This window comes from Nothobranchius furzeri, chromosome 11 (assembly GCF_043380555.1).
Source record: "Nothobranchius furzeri strain GRZ-AD chromosome 11, NfurGRZ-RIMD1, whole genome shotgun sequence".
Lineage (NCBI taxonomy): Eukaryota > Metazoa > Chordata > Actinopteri > Cyprinodontiformes > Nothobranchiidae > Nothobranchius > Nothobranchius furzeri.
This window is the reverse complement of record NC_091751.1, coordinates 29,009,757-29,035,082: the sequence shown is the minus strand read 5'-3', so window position 1 is coordinate 29,035,082 and position 25,326 is coordinate 29,009,757. Positions and strand designations below refer to the sequence as shown.

The 25,326-nt window shown below is 41.8% G+C and overlaps 2 protein-coding genes across 3 annotated transcripts in view; both read right to left on the bottom strand.

Moving 5' to 3' along the window:
* Positions 1 to 1,255, bottom strand: part of rftn1a (raftlin, lipid raft linker 1a) — a 62,098-nt gene extending 60,843 nt beyond the window's left edge. The window contains exon 1 of the mRNA XM_015955910.3: positions 1,114 to 1,255. The gene's annotated coding sequence lies outside the window, so the exon portion shown is untranslated. The remainder of the gene's footprint in view (positions 1 to 1,113) is intronic.
* A 530-nt stretch (positions 1,256 to 1,785) lies between these two features.
* Positions 1,786 to 25,326, bottom strand: dazl (deleted in azoospermia-like). Of its 2 annotated transcripts, XM_015955914.3 has the most exons (11): positions 25,222 to 25,322; positions 24,683 to 24,748; positions 24,489 to 24,605; positions 19,483 to 19,574; positions 4,480 to 4,531; positions 4,327 to 4,393; positions 3,462 to 3,601; positions 3,191 to 3,268; positions 3,042 to 3,107; positions 2,673 to 2,734; positions 1,786 to 2,525 (listed from the first exon to the last, which is right to left on the bottom strand). In XM_015955914.3, the coding sequence occupies exons 3-10, from the start codon at positions 24,582 to 24,584 to the stop codon at positions 2,699 to 2,701; spliced, it is 627 nt and encodes a 208-aa protein (XP_015811400.1). In that variant the 5' UTR covers positions 24,585 to 24,605; positions 24,683 to 24,748; positions 25,222 to 25,322; the 3' UTR covers positions 1,786 to 2,525; positions 2,673 to 2,698. The 2 variants fall into 2 exon arrangements, with proteins under 2 accessions (XP_015811400.1, XP_015811399.1); XM_015955913.3 differs by lacking the exon at positions 24,683 to 24,748 and having other exon boundaries at positions 25,222 to 25,326.

The following is a 25,326-nucleotide window of genomic DNA, read 5'->3' as shown; positions in this document are numbered from 1 at the left end:
AGCCCATTCTGACACTGATGTATCGGTTTGTATCACAACTTCCGGCACTTCCTGTTTTATCTTAAAACTGCTCATTAACTATGATTTGGAATATCGTTTCACTAAAACCCAATTTTATGTGATATTAAATTGATTCAGAACAGCTTTAGATGGGGATGATAACACGAACACACTAATGCCCTGACACACAGAGCCAGCACCAACGCACGAACTGATGTCTCAAGCCTTCTGTGGGTGCAGCCTTGCTTGAAATTACAAATTTCTGGTTCCCTTCTTTTTAACCTCTCCCTCTGACAAATAGGGTTGTCCACTTATCCACAGGTCCTTAAAATACAGCATCTACATCTAAGATGAACTGTTAAATTAATAAGAAACACGTGTTGTCTTAACTTTTGTCACGATAAAGGAAAAACGGTGTTAAAATGCGATTCAGAAATGAGATTTACGCTTCTTTTAGTTACTGCAATCCATCACTGAACGGCGGAAGGTGAGAAGTGAGGTGGCAAGTGTGTAAACACGGCTTTAGATATAAATAAATCTTACAAATGGCAATGATGAACTAAAAACATTTTAGCATAGCCTGCTAATTTACACATTGGCAAACTGGTAGCAAAACTTGATGCTAGCAACACAACGTTTGCCAATTGTCAATCAATAAAAATCAAAAGTTAATTTTTTTTGTGACTTTCAATTAGGAATTTATAAAATTAAGATGTTACTGCCCAACGTTTCTCACTTCAATTTCCAGGTGTCACACCAAGCACGTACCTGTAGCGGAGGCTAACCGGCTTATGGACGGGAAATATCAGGACCAGTCGGGCACGCGCTTTCACACTCACACCTGGCACACGCACATGGCACGAGTTCACTTCAACACTCACAAGCACGTTATGACACCATTAGACTAACGGTTTCATTATGAAGGGACGTGTTATCCTTAAACTAAAGACGCACCTGCTTCACCTGAACTTTGAGTTGTTTACAAGCAGAAAAATCTGACGGGACTCAGCAAAAGTGAGAAAAACGCTAAAAATAATTCGGCTACACATATTAATATGAGAAATCTACCGCAGCATTATGGCGTGATAGTGAACAGAAAGAGGCTCTACTCACCAGCGCGGGTGTTCTGCTCGGAGTGGAAACCGGACTGAAACCTTCCTCTTTAACTTGAGTCCCTCCTCTCCTCTTAGACACGCAGCGGCTCAGACAGCCGCCGAGATCCAATGAGAGGAAAACATGAATCTCTCAATTACTTAAAACTGACTGGATAACCACTGCGTGTGTCGGCAGGTGTGTGTGTGTGTGTATATAAATGAGAGGGCGCTAATTCTCACTGCTTTGCCTAGGTCAAACACTGTAGAATTAAAATAATTAAGTCTTTAAATAATAAAAATACTCCAGTAAATGAATACGTTTAATAAGTGGAAAACCAACTTCCCTGTATCCAGATGTTTTGGCGCCATGAGTTTTTAAGTTGTAGCCCGTTTGTTTTCTTTCACGTGTCCCTAAGAGAATACATTTTTCATAAGGAGCTCAGACTTATCCATAATTCAGGACGTCTGACAGCAGGAAGGGGTGGGTCAAAGGCTGGAAAAGGCCACCTCGAGGAACCTGGTTAGACCATCAGACTGTGACAAAACAAAACGCCCTGCGACCTAAGGATGATGGGCTTGTTGCCAGGCAGGACGGCTAACCTGAGGCTGGCTGGTAAGCAGCAGCTGCTGTCAGGACCCTCTCATCTCCACCGCTCCATGCGAGGATGGAGAACTAGCAGGAAAAATACAATAACAAATTCAATCTTTATTATCAAAGCAAATAATCAGGGAAAACATCCTAAATAGTGGGTTTAAAAGTAAAGCACACCAAACACCAGGTTAACATTCCAACAAGTGCCGCACTTTTGAAATATAAAATAGGCTGCCGAGTTACAGTAACAACGTGAACAGTGAACAGTTTAAAATCAATGTTTGATCCTTCTTGTGTTTGAGTAGAAAAGTGAATAAAAGATTGTAATCAGAGAAGCATTATAATGAACCAGAACATCTCCAGTGTAGAAAACAACCAGACTGCTGTCCAGACGTTTATAATATTCACATAGAAACGTGCAGAGCCTTTAACCAGGAGCAAAACCCACATAAAGAAACTGAAATAAAAAAGTGAAAACATAAATAAATTAGAAGTACACACCAAAATGTGAGTCTAAGTCTTTTCATTCTCCGGTATTAGAAAAAACAGAACAACTAAAGTGACCCCTTGTGTCAGCTGGTAGAAACTCTTCATGTACGATAGTCACTGTGATCTGTGTGAGTTAAAAGCATCTGATCACAGATCAGCCTCATCATTCCTGGGTAAAATGGCTGGGATCAGCTGAAGCAGAAAACTGTCCGATGTTAAAATAGCTCAAACTAAAGCAGAGACAGGGAAGAGCAAAGGCCCTCTGGAAAGTTGGGATGCTCCCAGACGTCCAGAACCACAGATGTCATCTCGTCTGCGCTCCGATTCCCAAAAGCCACCGCGGCCTGCATCTGGGGAAAGAGAGCAAGCAAACAAGCTGGTTTCTATTTCAAATGTAAACAAAGACACACTACAGATACTTCAGCAGATGGGTGTACTGGAAGTGAGGACGGCCGAGATTTACTTTGCACAATCATTTCAAACAGTTGAGTTTGTACCTGCCACGGGGCTCAGTAGCTAAAAACTACAGCACAGTCTGGACTCCACAGTCCACAAAGCTCTGGAAACATCAGAGAACAAGAACAATGAGAACAAACCCACATATGTTCCTTCAAAGACCTCAACAGCTGTCATAAAAACACACAAACAGCACGGCCACAAGGTCTCTTGTAGATAACATGAACAGAGATCATCTTCAGCATGTGAACACAAACACAACAGCACCATCTAGTGGTCAGCACTGATATCACACTTACAGAAAACACATTGGGCCAAAACGTTGTTTAGTTCGTTAAATAAATAATATATTTTAGAAATTTAAATGTTTTATTTTAATCCAAATAACCTTAATCAGAATAAATAATCACCTGATTGAAAAGCTGTGTCGGTCGGTCTGGAGTCCAGGGAGCTGTGGTGTACTGCATGGTGAGGGGCTACAGGACACAACAGTCCAGTAAACAACAGAAATCCAGTTGTGCTTCTACAGGAACAGTGGGGGTGTAGAGTGTCTAGATACCTGATAATAAGGACCATGTGAGTAGTTCGTGGACATCAGAGGAAACACCACCTCTCCAAAGTTGTTGTAGGAGTACGGCTGCAAGCAGCAAAGAGGACACATTTACAAACTTTGGCCTTTTTACTCTTTTCCTTTTTGAAGTAAACTGAAACGTTAACAGAAAAATCAAACCAACCCCTGATTAATTAAATGTTTAGCCTTAAAAGCTACTTTCTATTTCAGTTTCCCTGCAAGCCGACGTGAGATCGGCTCACCCATGAGAGGGACGTACCTGATTATAGTGGGTCCTTCCACTGGGGATGGGTGAGGGTTGAGTCATCCCTCCTCCCACAGGCGAGCAGCAAGGACAGTAGACGTAACCTGAGGGACTTGTCCAAGTAGTCGGTCCAACTAGATGAGAAACAATTGGACCTGGAAACACAAAAATATCACTTCCATTAAAGGATGGTGTCCAGCAGGAGGGGAAGTTTGCACAGAGAATAAGAAACTGAGATAACATGTTAACATGTATGTGGATGTGCTTTCTATCGGCAGGTGTTTACTTATTGGAAACATATAATAGCGCTTACACATAAGCGTCAGTTTGTTCCCTTATGGAATTTGGTCAGATATGCGTTTTCGGTTCCGAGGCAACTCTTTTTTTTTCAGACCTTTTCCCCAGAAGTCAGTCACTACGGACTGATTGGCCAGCTGAAATTACGCCTACCGCCTCCGATCTGCTAAAAGAACGAGCCAGGAGGGGGGGGGGGGGGGGGGGTGTTCCCGCATGTGTGATTCATTTCATGCTGGATGCTGTTGAGTAAACTTCTGCCTGTAGCACGGAGCTGCCATTCTGGAGCTGCTGCTCAGTGGGAACGGGGAGAAGAAAGTGAGCTCTCCGTGTGTGTGTGCGCCTGTTCTGTTGATGGTGGACACCGCAGACTTTCCAGCGCGTTATTAAACGCCGCCCACAAGCTCGGGGATTTCCGCATTCCTGAGAAGTCCCTCGGATTTATATATGAACACTACATTGCCCTCTCGAGACCGAACTCACGCCATCCAGCCCGACCAAACCCCGACCGTGCTGACGCTAATGTTAAGCGCCATTATTTCCCATTGCATTTGGACTGAATCCACTGACGTTAGAAAAAACATACGTGGGCGTCTTTCCTTCAGGATTGCAGGACCCAGCTTGAGTTTCCGTCCTTTAAAACTGATCTGTTGCTGTTAAGAAAAAATACATTCAGAAAGAAAACATTACCCTGACTTGATAATGTAGCAATTAACCACACAGACAGACATTAACTCACCTCAACAATTGACTCAATGTTGACCTCTTTGTTAAAGTACACAAAGCCATAACTAGAAAAACACAAAATTACTTAGTAAATACAGAAATATATTCATGCAATAACAATGCACAATGAAGAACTAAAACATGCATCATTAGAGACAGGGACGTACATATTGAACCAGTTTATTGCAGTTAAGTGTCGTAACCGGGTAAAATAGTTTGGCCCGGTTAACTAGCCTGGTCTGCCAGACTCATCCTCGGTTTAATTCTGCACAGCGAAAGAGTCTGGCAACTCACAGGCAGAGAGGCACTTGAGGGGCGGGACTAGCCAGCTCAAAAATAACCAATCAGAAAAAAGACGGCCAACTGTACCACGCAACGCTGTAGTTTTTTAGCTGTAGTATAAAAAAGGAGTCTGGCAAACATCTTTTTTTTTAGAAGAAATGCTTTCAGCGCTTCTACTTGTTTTAAAGACATTCAAGTCATTTAGAACAGAGGAAAGAGCCGCTGCGAACGCCGCAGTTGTGTTCGTTGTTTATGAGAAACTGAGCGTCACTGTGTCTGTCGTCCGCAATGTTATAGTTTTTAGCTGTAGTCAAAAATGGCATCTGGCGACAGCGCAAACATCTTTCTTTTGAAGAAAGGCTTTTAGCTCTTCTACTTGTGGTTTTAAAGACATGTTCAAGGGTGTTTCTCAGTGCCAAGGAACCTCACCTTGATGTCTTGGCCCCACCCCGGTTGCCTAGGAGATACATCATCAGGAGCCACCAAGACATGTTCCAATGTTCATGTTCTACCGAGGCATGTGTTTTCCATTTGTTAGCCATTTAGCTAGCTGAGCAAGGATACACGGGAGGTGTCTTGTAGCCTAGCCTTGGTCAAAAATTACCCAGAATACACCACAGTATTTTCAAAAGGATGGCGGATCAGAAGCCGACAGCTACTTTGGGGGCAAATTTCAAATTTAAAAGTAAGTCAATTAATTTCAAATGTTTTTTTATCCAAAAAAGTTATCTATGGTTGGTTAGTTGCTTAGTAATTGCAGCTTCGGTGACTAGCGCGTGCTAACTCGCTTGTATATTTAATTTAACAAATATATTAAAAATTTAAAAAGTAAAAGGCTTGTTATATATGGCCTGTAAATGGCCTGTATTTAACATAGTGCCTTCTAAAGTCCTGGAACCCCCCAAGGCACTTTACAACACAACCAGTTATTCACCCATTCACACACACACTCACACACTGGTGGGGATGAGCTACAATGTAGCCACAGCTGCCCTGGGGCGCACTGACAGAGGCAAGGCTGCTGAGCACTGGCACCACCGGTCCCTCCGACCACCACCAGCAGGCAATGTGGGTTAAGTGTCTTGCCCAAGGACACAACAACAGCGACAGACTGAGCGAGACTCGAACCTGCAACCTTCTGATTACGGGGCGAGCACTTAACTCCTGTGCCACCATCGCCCTTTATATTGAAACTAATATGTAGGGCTGGGGGTAAACGATTATTTTTAAACCGATTATTCTGACAATTATTTTATCGAATAGTCGACTATTCTAAGGACTATTTAGATGATTAATCTATCGATTATTTTTCTATTGCACAATTAATAAAAACCAGAAAATCTCACATAAATTCCTCAAAAAAATTTGATAAATTGGTACTGTAAGAGAATAAACACTACAAGCCTTCCATTTTGTATAACACTGCTTTTATTGTGTTGCGGTTGGTTATGTTCTGGTGACATGTAAAACTTGGGAGCACAATGCCACAGATGTTGCAACCTTTGAGGGAGCGTGCAATTGGTATGCTGACGGCAGGACTGTCTACCTGTGCTGTTGCCCATGAAATGATTGTTCATTTCTCTACCATTAGCTGTCTCCAAAGGCGTTTCAGAGAATTTGGCAGTACATCCAACCGCCCTCACAACCACAGACCACGTGTGACCACACCAGCCCAGGACTTTCACAGGCAGCATGTTCACCTCCAGGATTGCCTGAGACCAGCCACCCAAACAGCTGCAGCAACAACCACTTTGCAAAATCTGAGAATTTCTGCACAAACTGTAAGAAACCATCTCAGGGAAGCTCATCTGCATGCTCGTCCTCCTCATTGGGGTTTGGACCTGACCGCAGTCTGTCGTCGTAACCGACTTGAGTGGGTGAACACTCACATTCAATGGCGTTTGGCACATTGGAGAGGCAGTCTGTTCACAGATGAGTCCCGGTTTTAACTGTTTAGGGCAGATGAAAAGTTGCGTGTTTGGCATTGTGTGGGTGAGCGGTTTGCTGATGTCAACGTTGTGCAATGAGTGGCCCATGGTGCCCTCTTGCTTGAGGGTGTCAATGATGGCCTTCTGGAAAGCAGTCAGGTCGACAGTCTTACCCATGATTGCGGTTTTGAGTAATGAACCAGGCTGGGAGTTTTTAAAAGCCTCAAGAATCAGATGTTTAGAGTTAATTAGCTGATTCAGATGATTAGGTTAATAGCTCGTTTAGAGAACCTTTTCATGAAATGCTAATTTTTTTTAGAGGAATTTTGGGTTTTCATGAGCTGTATGTCAAAATCATCAATATTAGAAACAATAAAAGGCTTGAACTACTTCAGTTGTGTGTAATGAATCTAATATATATATGAAAATCTAACGTTTATCAGTACATTACAGAAAATAATAAACTTTATCACAATATGCTAATTTTTTTAGAAGGACCTGTAGTTGGTCTTGAAGCGAGGATCAACAAGGGTTGCCATGCTCAAGAGGTCATCAGTGGCATCATCATCATCATATTTTTCATTTAAGTAGCAGGTGACTGAATACTTGATGGCCTTCTAGCTTTAAGACCTCTTGATATAAGAGCTGAAGGACAGGTTTCACACAAAAGACACTGACATATGCTTCTCCAGAAGGGGCGTCAGTTAAGTCAACCAGGGTATTTAGGGCCTTGTGGACGGACTCTAGGACATCAATTTCCTGCCATGAAGGATTCAGGAGCTTGCTTTTTCTATCGTCTGACAAAACCTTTGCAATGGCCTTCTCCTGCTCCAGAATTCTTGCAAACATTGCATGACGCGACCCCCAACTGGTGGGGGATTCTGTGATCAACTTGTGCTTTGGCAGTTTAAGTTCATCCTGGGCAGCAGCTAGTGCTTTTTTCTTTTTCCACGAGTAAGAAAAAGCACTGACCAGTTTCCTGGGCACAACAACAGCTCTCTCAATCTTCTTGCCTTTCATGCTTCCACCTAAAAAATATTAAATAACTTGACAAATCTACAATATTTTTAGAATTTACATACAGACTACAAAATGCTAAACCTACAAACTTCATAAGACAATTTTAGCTAGCATTGTTTTCAAATGCTATTAATCAAGAGATAGCCAAAAACTGGGTATAGTAAGTGTCAGATAGACCACAAAAGCCTTCATTTGATCCAAAATGGTACAGCAAGAGTCCTGATAAATATTTTTTAACCTCCTAGGGCCCTGTGTCCACACATATATGGACATTGGCTCCTTGCACTATAAAATGTTATTATCTTCACATTAGACCTTTTTGTTATTAGCGGTTTTGACTGATCCAGGATCAGTTGTGTAACTTTTTTTTTGCATCCATGGTTTTCCCCGTGTTATGGCGTTGGCAAAAGCAAGCGCAGGGGAAGGGGGTGGGGTGTACCGTCCAGAGCCGAGCCCAACTCCACAGCTGACAGAGCTGCATGTTCAGGTTATTTTCCCTGTTTTATGTTCCCACACACAGCGCTGCTAGAGTCGATAATAATGGCACCATAGGTGAGCCCGGGAGAGAGAGAGAGAGAGAATGTAGCTGAGTAAGGGAGAGAGAGACTCCTCCCACATCGGAGCAGGTTCAGGCTGGTTTCTAAAGCTTGGTTTCTGCTTCATCAGCGCGAGTGTGGAGTCGCGCACTTTAGTTGACTTGAAAGCTCAACTTCTCTTTTAAAAATGGTTTGAATGTTTCTGATGGCACACGTTAGTTTAAACAAACTAAGGTGTCAGAATGCGTGCGTCTCTCTAACGGAGCTGATGTTTTAGTGAGGAAAAACTATCAGACGGCTTCGAAAAACGTGCACCCAGCCTGCCGCGGTAATGCAGGGAAAACTGAGCATTTTTTGTTATTTAATACATTTAAAAGCTATTTCTACCTACAGATTTCCTCCATGCATTTTTGGAGTAAACATGTTTTTATAAAGCTCCTCTCTAGACAAAAATCACAAGCACAAGTTGCTTCACAAACACACATAAAAAAGATAATAATGGGAGAAAATATTAATAGCTTTAACTGTTTTTATTGTATGATTAAATAGTAAATATTAATGTGAATGATTTGTTGTCTGGTCTGATGTCGTGTATTGTTAGACTCAAATATGGCTCAGATGAATGACTCAATCAAAGATCAGTGGTAGTTGCAAAGAATGAAACCTCTTTGATCTCCATCTGTACGTTTTCTCTACATTCGTCATGCGTCAAAATATTTTTGGCCGGGTATTTCGTACCTCAGGTCCAGCAATTTGATTGAATGCTTAAATCCTTTATCTACTGTGTTCAGAGGCATCATGTATTTTGCTATACAAACGGTTATAGCTTTTGTAATGGTTTTCCTTCTCTTTGAGTTTTGACCGTACGGTGCAACAGCTGAAAACTACGAGATGATCGATTGCTGTTTTGGTTGTGCAGCTGTACCACTAGTGATGGCTGAACCACTACTAGCAGCCGCACTAGTGCTAAGTCTACTTTGAGACAAAATGACCAGTTGTCTGGACTCTGCTCGCATTTTCATGCTCTCTGTCTTATAACTTGGATGTTATTTCTTTAGACGATTAAATAGACTCGTAGTGTTGCCAGTTTTTGAGGGCACCATTCGCCGACATACCTTGCATGTCAGCTTGATTTGCTCAACATCACTTTTGACATACCCAAACCACCGCCACACAACTGACGTTGAGTAACTTTTCTTCTAAACAATGTCTTCATCTCCAGAAGACAACTCTGAGTCATGACTGGGATCTATTTTGCTGTCTCCATCTCCACGTTTGGCCATTCTGCTTAATAAACCTCTTCATCGCAGTAGTGGGGCAGGAAAAGTGTGATTGCAAACACTTCTTCTTTTCATTTAATGGCAGTGGGCAACCAATGTGCATGGAGTGTTAGCGCCCCCCACTCAGGGTATCTGCAGGTGTAAGGGAGCCAAATTTAAGACTTTTTAAGACCTTTTTAAGGCCACTTAGACCAAATTCAAGCTATTTTTATAATTAAATTTAAGCTTTATTTTCCAGCTATAGAGCTCCGGACCCCACGTGACTCTCAGTTAGTGGACGCCATTTTGGCATGCAAAAAAGGTAAACAAACACGGATGTAACCATGAACATGAACGGGATCGGCTTGGATTTTACTTCGTCGTAGTTTACTTCACACTTTAAAACAGAAGAAATCGTTTTATATAGTCAGAAATTAAATTGACTAAACATCTCCGACCCTTACCGTTCCCCTGGGATACTTTTTAAAAACGCCAGAAGCTGTCGGAGCGGACTTCTTACCGGCACAACACCGGACCTGGCCGGGAGAACCCCTTGGGATTCCCCCGGCCGGAGGAGCTGGGGAGAGGTCTGGGACTCTCGACTCTACTGCCCGCTCCGACGCCAGAAGCTGTCGGAGCGGGTTTCTTACCGGCACAACACCGGACCTGACCGGGGGACCCCTTGGGATTTACCCGGAGGAGCTGGCTCCGGCGGCTGGGGAGAGGGAAGTCACGCTACTGCCCCCGCAACCCGATTCCGGATATGCAGATGAAAATGGATGGATGGACGGACAAATAACACAGATTTACACGTAAGTAGTCTCGGTGAGACAGATAATAGCAATCCAAAGTGCTTGTTATGTGTGATCTGACAATTGATCAACCATTGCTTAAAAATAAAATACAGCTTAGCCGGTTAATTGCTGTCATCATAAAACACGGAAACGGCAGCACGCAGAACTCACGAGGCAACGTTTTACGTGATGTTTACTTGCTGCTGTGAGTAATAAGACAGAAAAAGCCACGCCAAAATAAGTCTAGGAAGCCCACTAAGAATCATAATAAAAGCATTTAAAATAAATACCATACACAGTTGAGGAAACGTTGGTTTAAGTACCTGATATGAAGCGGTCGCTGCATAAGTGAAATCCTTTACTCTCGGGATCCCACAGCTTCATTTTAGCCCGGTCACTAGCGCGTTTTATTATAATGATCCAACGTTTGCGGCGCTCCGGATCTTGGGGAATCCTGTAGATGGCTCATTCCTTATGTCGTCCGTGTCTGTTCTGCATCCTGGGGCACAACAGGAATCTACCATATTTCCCGTTTGATTGAGTTTTCTGACAATAACAAATAGTCCAGCTGCCGGCTTCTGCCTGCCAAATGGCGCCGTTTCGATTTGAACTGTTGCATGCCGGGAGAAGTGACGTCAACTCCCGGAGCTCTATTGCCTGGAACCGGTGCTAACCACGCCGCGAACATGGGATTAGCCATCCAGTTACCATTAAACTTGCACTTCCCCATGGCACAAGCTCCCACAACCAACTGAATGTGTACGGTTCCACTTATGACAATATCATACACCAAAAATGCTGAAGACTAACTAGAAATTCATAAAAATTTTATAGAAATAAAAGAATCTTGTTTATTGGGTCTTTGAAAATTTAAGACCTTTGGAAACTGTATTTAAGGATTATTTGTCATTTTTAAGGATTTTTAAGGCCTTAAATTTGGAAAAGCTAATTTAAGACTTTTTAAGGACCCGCGGATACCCTGCCACTGAGGCTGTACACAACTGGCATTTTTGATCGAGACTCCCAGCTGATCACTGTGATTGAACTGAAAATGATTGTGAACACAAAATGCAATCATATGATCGCTCAGCCCTACCTTTGACTCTGTGGATCATTAACATCTTACTTAGCAGGCTCAAACTTATAGGTCTTTGGTGTGTTCTTGCTGTGTTGAAATTCTAATTCCATCTTTTAGTTCTTTTTAAAACACAGAAAGGTTTTATTTACCTGCAACGTTTCGTTTGAGGCTGCAAACTTCGTCAGGCCGCAAACAAAACGTTGCAGGTAAATAAAACCTTTCTGTGTTTTAAAAAGAACTAAAAGATCAAACTTATAGGACTTTCTCAAGCATCTGTGGCATGGTTCAGAAGTTATATATAGGACCGTATGCAAAAAGTGAGAATAGAGGGTTACCAATCTGCTCCTCTTCCCAGTGTTTCCCCTACATAGGCTCAGGCATGGTGCTGCGCCCATGAGAACTGTAGGGGGCAATGTTGTTAGGAATTGTGGTGTGGGCAATAACCAAAGATGGGGTAGACGGCTGGGATGAAAATTGTCATGACTTTGGAGAGGAAATCCACCATAGATGTATACCTATGGGGCTGCACAGCATACCGGATGTTAGCGGTTAGCATGTTTGAAACATGACGGTTAGGGTGAATTCCATCTCGCCTGAAAAAAGGGGAACCTCTTCCAAAACAGGTTGAAGTGATCAATGAAATTAAAACTGTGGGACCTGCAATCAGAATAAAGCCAGAGTTGGAGAGAGAGCAGACAGGTAAATTGGAGAGAGAGCAGACAGGTAAAACTTCCACATCCATGAGAAACTGTGGGAATTGGGCCAGAGAAGAAACAGACATTTCTCTGCTTCAGAATGTCAAAGAGATGGTTAAAATGCCATTAAGTGATGACAGACTCCCAGCATGTAATATCATTTGGTCCCACACGAATGAACACTCTTATCTGAAGTTGGGATGGAGCAAAGCAGACCAGGAAGTGTATTCAGACGAGCAGGGATGGTAGCTGATGGAAAACACTTCGTCATGACACTGAAAAAGCGGACATTCCTGATTTTTGAGTCTAGGGCTGCTACGATTAGTTGACTTGTCACGATGATGTCAACAAATAAAATAATCCGCTATTAATTTAATAGTCGAGATGTCGGTTATTTCATAAAAATTTTTTCAATCTCGCCTGCTGCGGCGGGTTTGGCAATTGCTTCCTGCCTATCTGCTCAGTCGCCGCGTTCAGCTCCGATGCGCATGCGCAGTAGTGGCCATACAGATCAGCCTTCATCACCGGAGAAAGAAAACATGGTGAGTCAGTAACGCAGCTCAAATGTTTGGGGGCATTATACAAAGACAAAAAAAAGGCACGTAGAGTGCAAACTCTGCAAAGTGAAACTCTCCTTTCACGGGAGCACATCGGCGATGCACAAGCACCTTAAGAGGAAGCACGTCATGGCGGAGAACAAAGAGTCGCCTCAGTAAATTTACCTCGTTTGCTGCTAACATAGGTGTAGCAACACCAGTAGTGGTGGCGATTTTATTAACTTTAGAACACATTTGCATGTCACATATTTTTGCTCGAATTACAAACGCTAATGATTAATTTCGTCCCGCTACCTTACAGCGTTATTAAAAGTGCTTCTCTTAAATGGACAAGTTTGTTACGTGCACACCTCAGCATGCCAACGTCCTGACCGAGGCCACTGTGAGCATGTTTGTCACAAGACTCCTGTCCATGCTGAGCAGTCAAGGATTCAGTGGGATGATCTACAAGGCCGATCCGACTTCACCACCATGACGGAAAAGAAAAATTAAGGTCTAGAAGCAAACTCTTGTTCATCATAGATTGTTTATTTTTGTGGAACCCCCTCACACACACACACACACACACACACACACACACACACACACACACACACACACACACACACACACACACACACCTCTTCCTTTTGTTCCTTTCTCTTTCACCTCTGTCTCCGTGTCTGGTCGGAATTAAAAACATTAAAGAAGCTTTGATGCTCCACCTGAGAGTAAATCTGTAAGGCTCGTCACCAGCATTCAAACATAAAATCTGTTTGCTTCACAGCCAGACAGGACACGGGGGGGGAGATAGAAAAGGAAAATAAAACAACTTTTAACAGGTGAGTGTGTGTTGTGTGTGTGTGTGTCTTTGTCTCCGTGTCTCTCTGGACACAAATAAAACAAACATTAGAATTTAATGCATTTAATGATCAAATAAAAAGGTTGCAAACACTTTTCAGATCGTTACATCTAATGCTATAACTCCCAGCCACAAACATTTTATTCTAGGGATGGACAATATATCTGCATCAATATCGGTATCGGCCGATGTTAGCCATTTTTTAACATATCGTTATCGGTCCGATAAAAAAAAAACTGGGCCGATATTATCAACCGATATTTTTTCCATCTTGTTTCCATTTGTTTGCCTGTTTCAGAGGGTGGGGGTGGGGGGATGATGTGTATTTGTTTAGTCATGTGACAGAGAATGTAATCATCTCAGAAGTAGGGCAGGGCGATATGGCAAAAATAGAATATCACGATTTTTCCAATATTTTATCACGATTTCGATTTTATCACAATTTATCCATGAATAGCATAACTTCAATTGCGTACTAAAGAAGAGAAACATTGAATAAATAAACATTTATTCATATTAGGGATAATCAACACAGTGCTAACACACTTATATTTTAAACTCACACCAGAGATGATAAAAGCCCTGAGAAAAACAATTACAAAAATCAGTTTTTCTCGTTTTTCAAGTAACTTAACATAAATTAAAATCGTAAACATATTTAAAGTGCAAACATGTCAATTGCAAACATATTGTGCAAACATTAACTTGTTCAAAATACTATGTAGCTCCCAGTTGCTCATGTAGTGGATAGTTAAGCTCAAATACGGCTCTGATGTGCGGCTGGACCAGAGATCACTTGTGGTAGCAAATAACTGTGCATTCTGAATATTTTCTGCAACTCTCACTTTGCATTCAGCGTACATGCGTGGAATGGCGGTGTTCGAAAAATACTTGCGGCTGGAAAACTCGTAGCGCGGATCCAATGTTTTTATCATTTTCTTAAATCCCGCTCCTACTGTTCGCACGGGACACAAATCTTTAACCAAGTGCAACGTCACTGCATCGGTCACGCTGTTCCATCGTCTGCTGTCTCTGTCGTAGGGAGTGTTTTGGGAGTGTTTCTGTTAGCGTTTGCTGCCTGGAAGAAGCACTAGCCGCTGTAGCCACAGGCTTTTTAGCTTTAGCTACCAGCTGGCTCTCATTGTATTGTTTGGGATGCCTTCTTTTCAAGTGATTAAACAAGTTTGTGGTGTTGCCATCACTTGCCTTGACGCTCTCCTTGCAAACTTTGCAAATGACGTTTCGCTGCTCTTTGTCATCTGGTGAAAAACCAAACCAGTTCCATATAATGGACGAGGCGTTCCTCTTCGGAACGAAAACCTCGTTGTCGCTCAGCCGCGGCTGAAGCCATGTTTGTTCACACACAGGTGAAAACAAGTGGGGCACTAATATATTACCATGACTCACTCTGATTGGCTGAGGGTCAAACAAAGGCGTGTCATTCGCCGGAAGTAAGTTCCCTTTTCATTCAGAGGCAGAATTTCAACAGCAGAGCTGTGAATCGTGATAAAAAGGTCTCTCAAAAATGACAGACCGTCAGATGTGTAGATCGTAAAACGGTCTAAAATCGTCATATCGCCCAGCCCTACTCAGAAGCGTAAATGTGTGTGTTGCGTGTACATGATAACATGAATTCAGCTTTAATAATTTATATTCTACACAAAATATGCAAATTTTAGAAGCATTAATATCAGTATATCAATATCGGCAAATATTGGTTATCGGCCATAACAGTGATCTTAATATTGATATCGGTACTGGCCCAAAAATTTCATATCGGTGCGACACTATTTTATTCCTTTATTTATAACTCTTACCATCATATGATGTTTGGTTAAGCGGTAGCTTGTTCAAACAGCAGCTGGCGCCGAACTCTGATCCCGCCTGTTCCAATCTTTTCCGTCTTCTGACTAGATTTTTTGTTTCAGTCAGTTTTCGTTGTTTTGTTTTTTTTTTGTCAATGAAAAAGTCTATCAACCCATCCATCCATTCATCCATCCATTTTCATCTGCTTATCCAGAGTCAAGTCACGGGGGCAGTAGCCTAAGTCGAGAGGCCCAGACTTCCCTCTCCCCAGCGACTTGGGCCAGCTCCTCCAGGGAAAACCCAAGGTGTTTCCTGGCCAGGTGAGACATGATCCCTTCGATGTGTCCTGGGTCTACCTTTAGGCCTCCTCTTGGTTGGACGTGCCCGGAAAACCTCACTAGGGAGGCGTCCAGGAGGTATCCTGACCAGATGACTGAGCCACCTCAACTGGCTCCTCTTGATGTGGAGGAGCAGCAAATCTACTCCGAGCACCTCCCGGATGACCGAGTTTCTCACCCTACCTCTAAGGGAGAGTCCAGCCACTCTGCGGAGAAAACTCATTTCGGCCGCTTGTATCCGCGATCTCGTTCTTTCGGTCACTACCCAAAGCTCATGACCATAGGTGAGGGTAGGAACGTAGATTGACCGGTAAATCGAGAGCTTCACCTTCTGACTCAGCTCTCTCTTCACCACGACAGACCAGTACAACGCCCACATCACTACAGATGCAGCACCAACCCGCCTACAGTGTTTCCCCTAGGAATTTTTCCAGCTGCTGTGGTGGTGGTGGTGGTCGTTGGGGGGGGGGGGGTGACACGTCTCACGTTTATGTTAATATTGTTTTATTTGATGCACTCCACTTTGAACTGCACCAATCCAGCAACTGCTGCATTTTAATAACTAGTATTAAAGGTGAATACACCAATATTTGCACAAAAATAATTTTTGTTTTAAACTCTCAGTGACACACTTTGCAGGGAGGATTTGGCATTTAATTTTTCTAGGCGTCTGGAAAAACATCTCCTTCTGCCCCCCTTTATTTGACTTTCTGCCCCCTTTATTTTGGTCCAAGATCATTACTGGGCTGGCCCTATTAAACACGTTCTACACCTCTAGTAGACTTAATGAAGTATTTTTAAGCCAGTATAAAAATGACTGAAACACAAATTTACATATTTGGCATTATTGACCAATATCTTTGATTTAATGTATTTGTTAAGAACATCAAGATGCATTACAGTGAACATTATAATAATGTGTAGCATTATGAATATCATAATTGTCTGCCCTTAACAGCTGCCCCTTTACACAGTAACGTGTAGGAATCGCCAAGGTCGGGTGCTGGTTTCAGAATGTTTACATTCAGGGTCCGAAATTAAATTTTTTACTCACCGACCAAGTTGGCCGGTAGATGATGAAAATCTACCGGCCAAGCATATTTTTTACCGGCCAAAATCCTAAATGATTTAGATCTACCTAAAGCATGTAATTCTATATTATGTTGATTCCAAACAGTGACAAAATAATTAAAACATCAATTAATAAGGAAAACAACTCTTTTGTCATTTTTACTATTTATTTATTTAGTTTTAGAGATGTTTTTATGAACTCTTTCATTGAAATCTAGTCAGACTCCTTGTTTTCTCTGTCCATGAAGTCTGGCCTCCTGCTTCTGACACCGTCTTTGTGCCAAAGCATTACAGCCTCATTTGGGTCCTAGTCCTTGATCTCTGGAGAACACAGCTGCAGCATGAGAATATCTGAAAGTGTGTCAGGGCTAGGGTTGTCACGGTAACCGGTGTAGCAGTAAACCCCGGTAAAAAAAGTTGACAATAAATAATAACAGTCTTGTTTAAAAAAATATATATATATATATTATCTCGGTGGATTACCGTGTAGGCGCGGTGACCCTTACCAGCCACCGTATCATCTGCTGGAAGTTGCCGGCGGCACATGCGCACTTTGTTGTTTACGACCAAAACTTTCTTTAAGCTAAAGCTGAAATAATGGCAGGAGGAGACAGCAGCACTTGGGACATTTATTATCCCTCAAAGAAGACAAAGTCGGAAGTATGGGCATTTTTTGGATATTTGAAGAATGCCGAGGGACAGTTGTCTGTGAAAGGCAGCAACGCTACGTGGCCATCATAATGTAGCCTGTCTCACTACTCCGCCGTCTCCAGTTCGCCACTTTTCAAAAAATCTTCTGGTTGCCACTGGTCCTGGTGGTTTTTCTTCCAGTTCGACGAGTTTTCTTTTGGAAGGCTGGCTGACTCCAGTTAAAAACCGCCACATTTCACTGCTAGTTTTAAGTCACGAAGCTAACTGCTAACTTGATAAACTGATTGAATGGGATACGTGGAAATGACGTTGGATGCGGCGTTCACGTTTCGCATACGTTTGTGTAAGTTGCATGCAGGCGGGAGGAGTATCAGAAATCCGTGGAAGATGACTGATAAACATAACTAATTTGGTGCAAACATTTACTCACCAGGTGGCAGGTAGAGCTCAAAAATTTACTCGCCAAATGGAGCAATTTACTCGCATTTGGCGAGTGGCTAGTGTTAATTTCGGACCCTGTTTACATTCCAGGAGAAGAGCCAGAAGAACAGAAGAAGAACGTTCTTCATTAATTAATCAAAGTACTTTATTTGTGATAAAGCTAATCGAAACATATGTTGATCAATAATAATCAGGTGAATGATCTGTGAAATAAAGATGTCATGAGTTATGTGTTTAATGAATAAACAGGACTGCACCAGACAGACTGATCTACATTGACATGGAAACGCATGACACATTGTTCTCAACCAATCAGAACTTTCGTCTGTCGTAGGGCAGAATCTGGGTTGTTTAATGAAGTTGTCCAATCCGGTTTACTAAGATTTATAAACAACTAGGGGATATAAAACAAGGCAACGCCATTTTATCCTCAGTTCCATTTTAAACTCAGCTCTGTTCAATCTGAGTTCCTAAGGAGTTCCTTTGTCATCGCTAAGAAAAGTGCAGGCTGGCCAGCTGCACTTTCCTACTTTAAGCTGAGAACTGTCAAGCTGGAGATTTCCGTCGTTTGAACAAGACGACGACGTTCCTTCAAAATAAGAGCTAACTCGCTGACGCCTGCCGCTGTTACCGGGGTCGATCCGCAGATGGACTTTGTCGTGCTGCGACCGCTGTTCCACCAGCTCCAGTACATCTGAAGGTCCGAGGACCTGGCATTTCCTGATCTAACACGGGAGGCTCCATACGGTACGTGGTCATGGCAAAATGGCTGCTCATGTCATCAGCTTCTGAAGCCTCGTGATTTGTAGTCATAACAACCAGATCCGCCTACGTCAGCCTAGAGATTCTGAACACACACACACACACACACACGCACCAACACGATAACATTCTAATCCATATGCATCCATCACAGAGTTAGTCCTGGTAGATTGTAAGAATTTAGAATTATAGAAATACAAGATTCTTAAACGATCCCAAAGCTCTCTTTTCTTGTCTCTCAGTCAATACAGAGTGTTTAAGTAAACTCCCTGATGATAAAAACAACCGCTTCTGATTATAATATCTAGATCTAATTACAGTGTATAAATATACGATCTATATTTCACTACATTTGGCGAGCCAGCCAGGAGCCGAACCTAGAATCTTCTGATCCGCACCCCAGTTTTGGCACGGGAACACGTCCCGATAAGCTGTAAAACTGTTCTGATGCAGCGATTCTGCGTCTTAATCATGCACACTCACAAACAAACTACAGGCAAATTTTTAAAGTGCAGAGAGGAGACAACCCATAGAAGCACTAATTTGATCTCATTTCAGGGAAAAATAGAACAGGTCAGATGCACCTAATAAATAAAATTACTAACAAACGCAGGAATCTGTTTCTTTGCTTCGTTGTTCTGGTGCTGAAAATATCACTAATGCGGATCAAAGGACATACACGGATGAATGCACCTCTTATTTATTATTTGGAAGTTAGCGGGTGTGGTTTACATCAATACATTATTTTAAATCTGAAATTGATATGGATTGATCAGAAGTTGCTATGTGTATTGTTTATTTGAAAACTATTTACAGAGCAGCCTCAGAATTGAGACTAAATAATTTTGATCACAATAGTAAAGGAACTATTAAAGAACAAGTTTTTCAGTAAAATCAGAACATAGTAACACTATTTTCAACAGTACAAATGCATCATTAAAAACAATTGTAACTCACCCTCTGCAGATGCCTCCACGGTCTTTGATAATTTTCGCTTCCCTCACAGTGCCGAATTTTGCAAAGAAGTCTCGTATTTCATTTTCATTAACCTGATGGACGACAGACATTTCAATGGCCAAAAACAACATCTGTTCTTGATTATTCTAGATGTAAAAAAGAAACGATGTGAACTTTAGGTTAAGTATAACTGACGAAAGAAAATGATAAATTACCTAAATATATTCACATTCATATGTTTTTATGTGTAGATAAGTGTATTATGGAATGTTTTCTTAAAGGTACAATATGTAAGAATTTAACAATTAAACATCACAACAGTCTAGGGCTGCTCGATTATGGCAAAAACAATAATCAAGATAATTGTGACTGAGATTGAGATCTCGATCATTTAAGACGATTTTTCAATTTATGTTGATTTTTTTTGTTTTTATTCAGTCATAAAATTGCTCAGGGCACAATCAGGACAAAAATAAATAAGAAACAAGATGATCACTAAAATAACTCCTGATTCCCAGTATAAAAAGACCAATATACCTATAGCTCATAGTCTATGACCCAAGGGCTATAGACCTTGGTTTAACTCATTTAAGTCTAACCAGTACAGCATTTATAACAAATAAATGCAAATAAATTTATGCTCACAAAATGTTGCATAACATTTATTGAGTCGTGTCAAGGTGCTGTAGGAGTGCACTAGCACCATGTCCCCAGAGAGATTAGTTGTTAATCAGCGTGAGGAACTTATTTCTACCTTATTTATAAACTATTTATTTACAGGTCCATCAGTTAATGTAATAATTGTCCCAACCACAGCTGCACCCCCCACCCCCCAACCCAGTCTCACAGCAATCAGGGGCAAGCTGCACGTGTGTTTAGCGCACCGCACACGCACATTTAGCCGTTTTTAGCTTTTCAGGAGCCCGCAGGTACGGTGTGTGTGTCACTCACTCTGGTTAATCCAACAGTGAGCCGGCTCTGCGAGCCATTGCTTTAGTGACTAACACATCACTACATCATTCCCTTTCCTAATGTCCTGAAGAACGGTCCAGAGCGCAGGCGGAGTGTTTAGCTAACCTGCAGGCAATGTCAACGACAGTTATCCAGAAAGTAGCTAAGGGTTACCAGAGATGTTTCTGAGGTGTTCGCTAGGTACTTTTAAGATTTAAAAAGTCAAGAAGGGGGTCTGAAAAGCTGTTAGAAATAGCATCAAAGTCGCTAAGTTGGCAACACTGTGGGAGGAGCGCTTCATTTGCAACTCAGGGCAGCGCAAGTGGGAGGAGCAAATAATCGGCTTTTTTTATAATTGTTCAAAACTCAGATCGTAATTGGGATTAAAATTCGATTAATTGAGCAGTCCTACAACAGTCTAATGTCTTTCACATTGTAGGGAAGGTTACAATGATTAGAGCTGTAACGACACGTCAATGACTCGATTCTAAAAATGTGTCTACGTCAAATCCGTGGTGGGCTCAAATGTGGTGTGATGATACAAACCGTTCTATTATAGGACATAGCTCAGACCTCTTGCTCACCTCATTCTCACACTCTCCGTCAAGTTTGTGCATTACCAGCATTTTCTTGAACAGCGACTTTTACCCCTACTCCACTCCTCCACTGTGTTTTCTCTCCATGTAGATTGTTATAATAATGGTGCACGCCGGTGCACCGAGCAACTGAGACCTGGTGTCTCTTGATATCATCCCCGTGTCATTGAAGGGAATTCAGATGAGCCAGAGAGTGGCGTGTGTTAACGGGACGGTGGATCAAACTCCTGCTGACTTTATTTGCCAAATGCAGGAAGGGCCACAGTGCCTGACGGCTGCAGAGCCAGAGACTGCAGTTTGACGCCTGCACCATCACTAGTAGATGCGTGACTCTGCAGCAGCAGGCATAAATTGGTGGTCTCCAGCTCTGCAGCTGTAGCTTTATCGTCGGTCCGGCTGAGAAAGGTTTATGTCTAGGGCTGCAGCTATCGAATATTTTTGTAATCGAGTACTCTATCGAATCTTTTATCGATTAATCGAGTACTCTAATAAATTACCCTTTTGTGTTTTTAAACCATTACATCAAATAGCATGTTATAAAATATGAAAGACCTCTTAAAATGAGCAAGCAATTGCCAGTTATTCTTCAAGTTTTATTCAAAATTAGTTTTCAAAATTTCAGCACTTCAACTTTACTTCACAGTAAACAATTGCCTGTGCAAAAAATAAGTAAACAACCTGAGCCGATTTTCCCCTCGTGCGAGAATCTAAAAACTAGGAGGATAACTGTTGAAATAGCGCTGCGAGCGGCTGCGGCCCAAACAGCACCAGAACCGCTCACGGCACATGTGCACACATGGCTCTCCAGCTATTTCCCTATTAACACACGTCCGTTTTCATTTCTACACTTTTTTTAACACACAATAACAAGGATTGTCGAGAAAGCATGTTTGCCGCGGTTATATCAAATTATATTGATCACAAAACATTTATTTACTTTCTTTCGTTTTCCTCAAATACCTGCGTCCTCCTGCAGCAATCCCGAGGGACAACAGGCATCAGTAACAACACAATAAAAAGTCAAACGTGTTGTGTAAAAACTGCTATTTTTAGCACATTTTTAGGTTTGACGTGTTGCTACCAGACACACGGTGTGAGCTGAAGCTGAGTGCTACAAACAAAAAAGTCGCAAAATGTCCGCAGAATACATGGTGGACCTCCGAGTCAGCTTGCAGAAGGGACATTTACATGTGGATGTTTCCTGGTCAGGTGCTGCAGCATGGAGGATGTGGTGTTGTGGTAGGCTAGATCCATTTTACAGTATTTACACTGGACTACGCTTTCCACCTTATGAAGTGAAAAATGGTCCCACACCTTTGACATTTTCTGTCTTTTTCGCATTCCACCGGGGTCCACGTTGTCCGCCATGGCTTAAGAGAAAGTCAAGTTACATTCGCTACTCGCGTGTGCATTCAGTGCAGTGTGTATGTGCGTCACTTATTTCGGTCCGGGTGAAACATGACCCCGGGCAATTGCAAAGCTATGAATTAATTAAGCATGAATTAAACGAATCCTCGAGGCAGAGAAATTGACTCGAGGATTTTTTGTACTCGAATTATTGGAGGTACTCGAGGAATCGTTTCAGCCCTATTTATGTCCTTGTGCACATGCGCAGATTATCATTGTCTTTCCTTGCTCCCAGAAGAACGGTTCGGAGCGCAAATGGTTTCTTTGTTGCCAATCTGCAGAGAATATCTTCAACAAAGTTAGACAGAAAGTAGAAAAGGGTCCTCAGAAATGTTGCTAGGTTTGTTGCTAGGTGCTAGGAACAACGACAAAGTTGCTGAGTTAGCAACACTCCCTCTCGCTCTGCCGCCAAACTACAGATAGCAAATGCTACGGGCTATACCTGAGCGTGAACGCGTATGATGTCATCACACATTATGCTGCCTCTGGAAGGCACTGGGGAAGCATACTTGTTTTACAAGAACATGCTCTTTTTCTGTGATTTTACAGGACTACAGGGGCAATCACAGTAAAAATGCCAGGGATCATTCTACATGATTCACATGAACGTTATATTTGGCTTCATCAATGGCAATTTTCACCAAAAAGTGTCAACTTTGCAAGTATGAGACGAGCGTATTTTAAATTCAAGTCAACTATGTAGTGTTAAGGAGTGGCTACATACTTTTTTAATCAAATGTACTAAAATTGCTTTAATACTATTTTAAGACTTTTAAGGGTCTTCATTTTCCTTAAAGTAAATTCAAGACTTAAGACTTTTCAAGACCCAGTGGATACCCTGTTTTAATGTAATTTAAAGAACAATAAATGCTTTTAAATGGCATTCTATAGTTTTTGGAAGTATTTGTTCATTTATGACAAAATAGCTGAACACTATAAAAAACTGACATTGCTGCTTAGGCTCTGGGCAGGGCTCAGGGACTGAACAGGAAGAGGTTAACTGTTCCTGTGTGCTCAAAAAGTTATGTTACTGATCCATCTAAAAAGAAATGCCCATCATTCACACGAAGTAAATAGTGATGAGTCGGTCGCGAATGAACCGGCTCTAAGAGCCAGCTCTTTGAAGTGAACGACAGGAGCCGGCTCGTCATTGGGAGCCCTCCCCTCTTACTTTGGTGAAAGCTACAGGCGATTGGTCAACATGTGTAACTGCATGTCCAGACGGTCCACACACAGAGCAGTAGGGGCGGGGAAGAGGGAGGACCAGACTCAGAAACACAGCAGAGCACATGCGGGCAGAGGGAGATGAGAGGGAATGAGGAGGAGGAAAAAGGTGAGCGAGAGAGAGGAGTGTGTGACGAAGACCGTGAGAAAATGAGCACCAGCAGTCAGAAAGTGGGGATTTCTTGAAGTGTTATTAAATCCATAGAAACAATAAATATTTTATACATTGCATTCTTTTACATGAGTAAATCATTTTACATAGTTTTGCATTATTTTGGTTATAAATGTACTCTACGCAACTGAAAATCTGAGGAGCCACTTGGGAGCCGAAAGAGCCGGCTCTTTTTGGCTAACTGAGCCAAAAGAACCGGCTCTCTAAAAAGAGCCGGAATTCCCATCACTAGAAGCAAATTTGTATTTCAGCATCTGAAAGTATCTGATTAGTTGAAGAAAAAAAACACTTTTCATTTAGTTTGAGTTTTAAAACAGGAATGTCACCATTTTCCTTTCACTGTTTTACAATATTTATGCACTGAAAAACACAGAAAGCAACTTGTGAATACAATGCACAATACATGTTAGTAGGCATAGCCTTTTTACCATAGTAAGCATATTCACACAATGCGAATAACTCTTATGGCGGTAGGTCTTTTTTACTTTCATTTTGTAAAAGTAGCTCATTGGAGACCTCTTGTATAATGGTTGAATTGAAACATCTACAATATATACAAATTATTTTCCCCCAAGTTTAATTGTATTTATAATTACTAAATGAAATTGGCTTGTTTCAGATTTTTAAATAGGCAGGAGAAATGAATCTGAACTTACCATCATGTCAATCCCTCCCACAAACAGCGTATTTGGGGTCACTTTGCCCTTAGGCAGAATGAATCCATTTGATAACTTTGAATAAGTCTGGTTCATGCTTTTGGTTTCGTCGAGATCCTTAAATAAAACAAAAATAAATATTATCTAATGAGAAATTACTAGAATAAACGTGGGGTGGTACATGAACTCAATACCTGACTAGTTGAATGACCTTGAACAGTTTCAGTCACATCATGGCTAACATGTGCTTCACTCAGCTTCTACAATACATCAAATAATAGCTCTGTTTAAAATATCTGTAACTTTTTCAGGAGTTTACAAACGACCACGACAACAGAGATGATGCAACCACAAAGTTTCATGCTGAAAATTCAAACCTTTAGCTTTTTTATAGCTTGAGAGATTTGACTTCACCAACAAAGTCCTGCTTAAGTATATTTATGTAACTGATAAATATTCCTCTTGGCGTACTTTACCAAATAAAAACTGAAAATTTAGCGGCGAAACGTTAATTAGGAGGGATTTGTCCCAAGTTTAAGTTAGCATAAGTTAGCCGATTTTAGCTAGGGCGCCATTTTCAGACGGCGAACGTGAACTAGGCTCTCCTAACAAACTCAAAAGATCAAGGAAAATGCCTCAAGCTATGTTTACATGATTAATGTCGCTGCAGTCTAGATCAGTACACATAAACTCATCATGTCTAAAACAATAAAAAACCAATAATTTTACTAACCTTTCAAGCAGCAATACCTTGGACGTCAGCAGCAATAGGGACTGAGAGTAAGCCACGCCCATACCGTTACGTGCCTCAACTAAACCTGACGTACACGTTCTAAAA

Excerpts from the sequence above, each read along its gene's own strand:
- dazl (XM_015955913.3), bottom strand. The coding sequence starts at position 24,584 with ATGAACCAGACTTATTCAAAGTTATCAAATGGATTCATTCTGCCTAAG. Across the intron at positions 4,394-4,479 it reads ACATTGAGTCAATTGTTGAG|CAACAGATCAGTTTTAAAGG; the intron begins GTGAGTTAATGT and ends TTTTCTTAACAG. Across the intron at positions 3,269-3,461 it reads GAAGGACCCACTATAATCAG|CCGTACTCCTACAACAACTT; the intron begins GTACGTCCCTCT and ends TGCTGCTTGCAG.